General features: G+C 34.2%; 1 protein-coding gene across 1 annotated transcript; it reads left to right on the top strand.

Annotated features, from left to right (window-relative positions):
- The first annotated feature begins 509 nt into the window (after positions 1–509).
- LOC127102216 (zinc transporter 11) lies at positions 510–2,748 on the top strand. Its single transcript, XM_051039618.1, has 3 exons — positions 510–1,086; positions 1,893–1,939; positions 2,028–2,748. Exons 1-3 carry the CDS (start codon positions 615–617, stop codon positions 2,556–2,558), a joined length of 1,050 nt encoding a protein of 349 aa, XP_050895575.1. The 5' UTR covers positions 510–614; the 3' UTR covers positions 2,559–2,748.

Below are 2,748 nucleotides of genomic sequence, written 5' to 3'. Positions count from 1 at the left end.
AACTTTAATTTAAAATTAAAACTAATTAAACAAATAAATGATAAGATATTTCAAATTCAACTCTTCCAAAAAAAATTACACTTAAAAGTATATATTCATTATAGATATACATATAAATTACTAGTACATTACATCTCTACATTTAAACAATTCGGTTGGTAATTGTGTCTGAGATTGGCGACATGTTTTGTTTAACCCCCTTCATGTTTAGATTTAAGTGGAACAGAACAAACATGTCTTAAACATGTCTTGTTTAGTCCCTTCATATTTAGACTTGTCTCAAAATAAATGGGACGAAACAGGACGGACAAATTTAGGAATACATACTTAAAATCTTATTCTATAGTCACTAAATATTTTAAACTTAAAAATTATAAAATTATATATAAAAGTCCTTACATGTAAAAACTTAAAAAAATAAACAGAAAATAATAAATTCATTAAAAAATACGTGTTTAAAATTTTGATCTACTCTATAAAGATATGCAGGCAAAACAAATATGTTTTTAATTATGAGTTGTATGCTCTTTAGATTCATTAAGATTCGTTCTATTTTTCTATTTAAACCCCCTCCTTGATATCCGCACCAAACACATTTTGTTATTTTCTTACCAATGTCTTTTACTATTCGCACCTTCTTCTTATTTTCTCTTCTCCTTCTTCTCTTCTTCTTCCTCTCTGTTTCCGCCCACAGTGGCCACGACGATGACGCCGATGCCGATGCAGACTCCGGCTCCGAAGCTCACCCCGACCTCCGTTCAAAATCCTTAATCCTCGCAAAGGTTTGGTGTTTAATCGTGATCTTCTTGGCCACTTTCATTGCCGGTGTATCTCCTTACGTATTGAGATGGAACGAAGGTTTTTTGATTCTGGGGACACAGTTTGCCGGTGGAGTGTTTTTGGGAACTGCTCTGATGCATTTTCTGAGTGATGCAAACGAGACGTTTGGTGATTTGACTGATAAAGAATACCCTTTCGCTTTCATGTTAGCTTGTGCTGGTTATTTGATTACTATGCTTGCTGATTGTGTTATTTCTTCGCTTTTGGAGAAGCCTCGTGGTGGTGGCGCTGACGTTGAAGGTCAAGGTTAGTGCTTTTCAAGTTTAATTGTTTCTTTATTTGGTCCTGTTTGTTTAATTAAGTGATTATAAGATACACTTTTATATAAGTGCTTATTATAAACTATTGAGTTTAATTTTCATCAAGTTGTGTACATGTCAAATTTTTGCATCATTGATGCTAAAAGTACTTTATATATTGTATTGTATATGAATGAAGGATTAAGTTATATCTATAACAAGAAAATTAGCATATAAGTTGTTTTCATAAGTTTTCTTGAATTATAAGTTGTTTCAATAAACTCTCAGATGGGTTTATGCTGGTAGATAAGTTCAAATAAGTCTATCTAAATAAGTTGCTTGTGTTTTAAGGATGAAGGAATTATGGGGCTTCTATATTGGTATTTTAGACTTAAGTTGTTTTGTTTTTGTTGAATTTGTTATATGGTTATTGGTAGTTATGTGTCATTATGATTATTTATGATGATATAGTGAGTTAGAAGAATGAGTGGTTGACTTGACATTAGACTTTTCTAAGACTTGTGCTGTACTTGATATTTGTGGACCTAGATTAAGAACCGCGTATTCACGTCTTGATAGTTGGATGAAGATCAGATGGCTCGTATTCTTACTTTGTTGAATCTTCTTTAAAACAAGACTCAAAATATGAGTCATCTGATCTTTCATCAATCGACCGAGATTCATGTCTTCATGAATACGTGTCTGCGGGAAATCCAATTCTAGTAGAAAACTCCTGCAATCACCTTAGTCGTCTTGACAATTGCCCAAAGGTTGTCATGTTCTAATAGCTACTTTTTTTGGTGCAAATTGCAGGGGCAGAAAAAGGAGACAATGGTGTTACTTCTCAGTCACAATATCAGGTTACATATTTACTAAACAAAGTCATAATTTTCTAGCACTGTCATCACTTATTGACCTGTAGTTTTTATTTTTTTTCTGTGGTAACAGGGTTCTGCTGGCACCAACGATCGCGATCATGCATCTGCTAGTTCAATTGAAGATACCGTATACATATTCATTTACGTATACATAATCGCCCTTTGTGCTCATTCTGTTTTCGAGGGATTAGCAATCGGAGTTTCCAAGACAAGAGCAGATGCTTGGAAAGCTTTATGGACAATCTGTTTGCACAAGATATTTGCAGCGATTGCGATGGGCATCGCGCTCCTTAGAATGGTTCCTAATCGGCCTCTACTATCATGCGCAGCCTATGCTTTCGCCTTCGCAATCTCTAGTCCAATTGGTGTGGCCATTGGGATTGTGTTAGATTCCACAACACAGGGTAATGTGGCTGATTGGATTTTCGCTATATCTATGGGCTTAGCTTGCGGCGTGTTTATTTATGTTTCGATAAACCATCTATTTTCAAAAGGTTATGTGGCTCACAAGCATACAAAGGTTGATTCACCGTATATGAAGTTTCTTGCAGTGTCGTTCGGAATAGGAGTTATAGCTGTTGTTATGATATGGGATACTTAAGATTCTTCAGAAACAAGAGACGGAATCGTCATGATAATAGATTGATTCTACGATAAGTTTTCTTAGTCTTTTTGTTTTTAATTGTTTATTATACTTGTGATTTAATATAAACATCAGCTTTGTATGATAGACGGGTAAATTTGTTTATAAGGATGATTTTTAGTTCAATAGTATGTTCAGTTTTGCCTCA

Source organism: Lathyrus oleraceus, chromosome 7, assembly GCF_024323335.1.
Source record: "Lathyrus oleraceus cultivar Zhongwan6 chromosome 7, CAAS_Psat_ZW6_1.0, whole genome shotgun sequence".
NCBI lineage: Eukaryota > Viridiplantae > Streptophyta > Magnoliopsida > Fabales > Fabaceae > Lathyrus > Lathyrus oleraceus.
This window is presented reverse-complemented; position numbering and strand designations above follow the sequence as displayed.

What these genes read in the sequence shown, in the direction of transcription:
- LOC127102216 (XM_051039618.1), top strand. Translation starts at nt 615, where the DNA reads ATGTCTTTTACTATTCGCACCTTCTTCTTATTTTCTCTTCTCCTTCTT. An exon ending in CGCTGACGTTGAAGGTCAAG is followed by an intron (nt 1,087 to 1,892) that starts GTTAGTGCTTTT and finishes TGCAAATTGCAG; the next exon opens with GGGCAGAAAAAGGAGACAAT. An exon ending in CTTCTCAGTCACAATATCAG is followed by an intron (nt 1,940 to 2,027) that starts GTTACATATTTA and finishes CTGTGGTAACAG; the next exon opens with GGTTCTGCTGGCACCAACGA.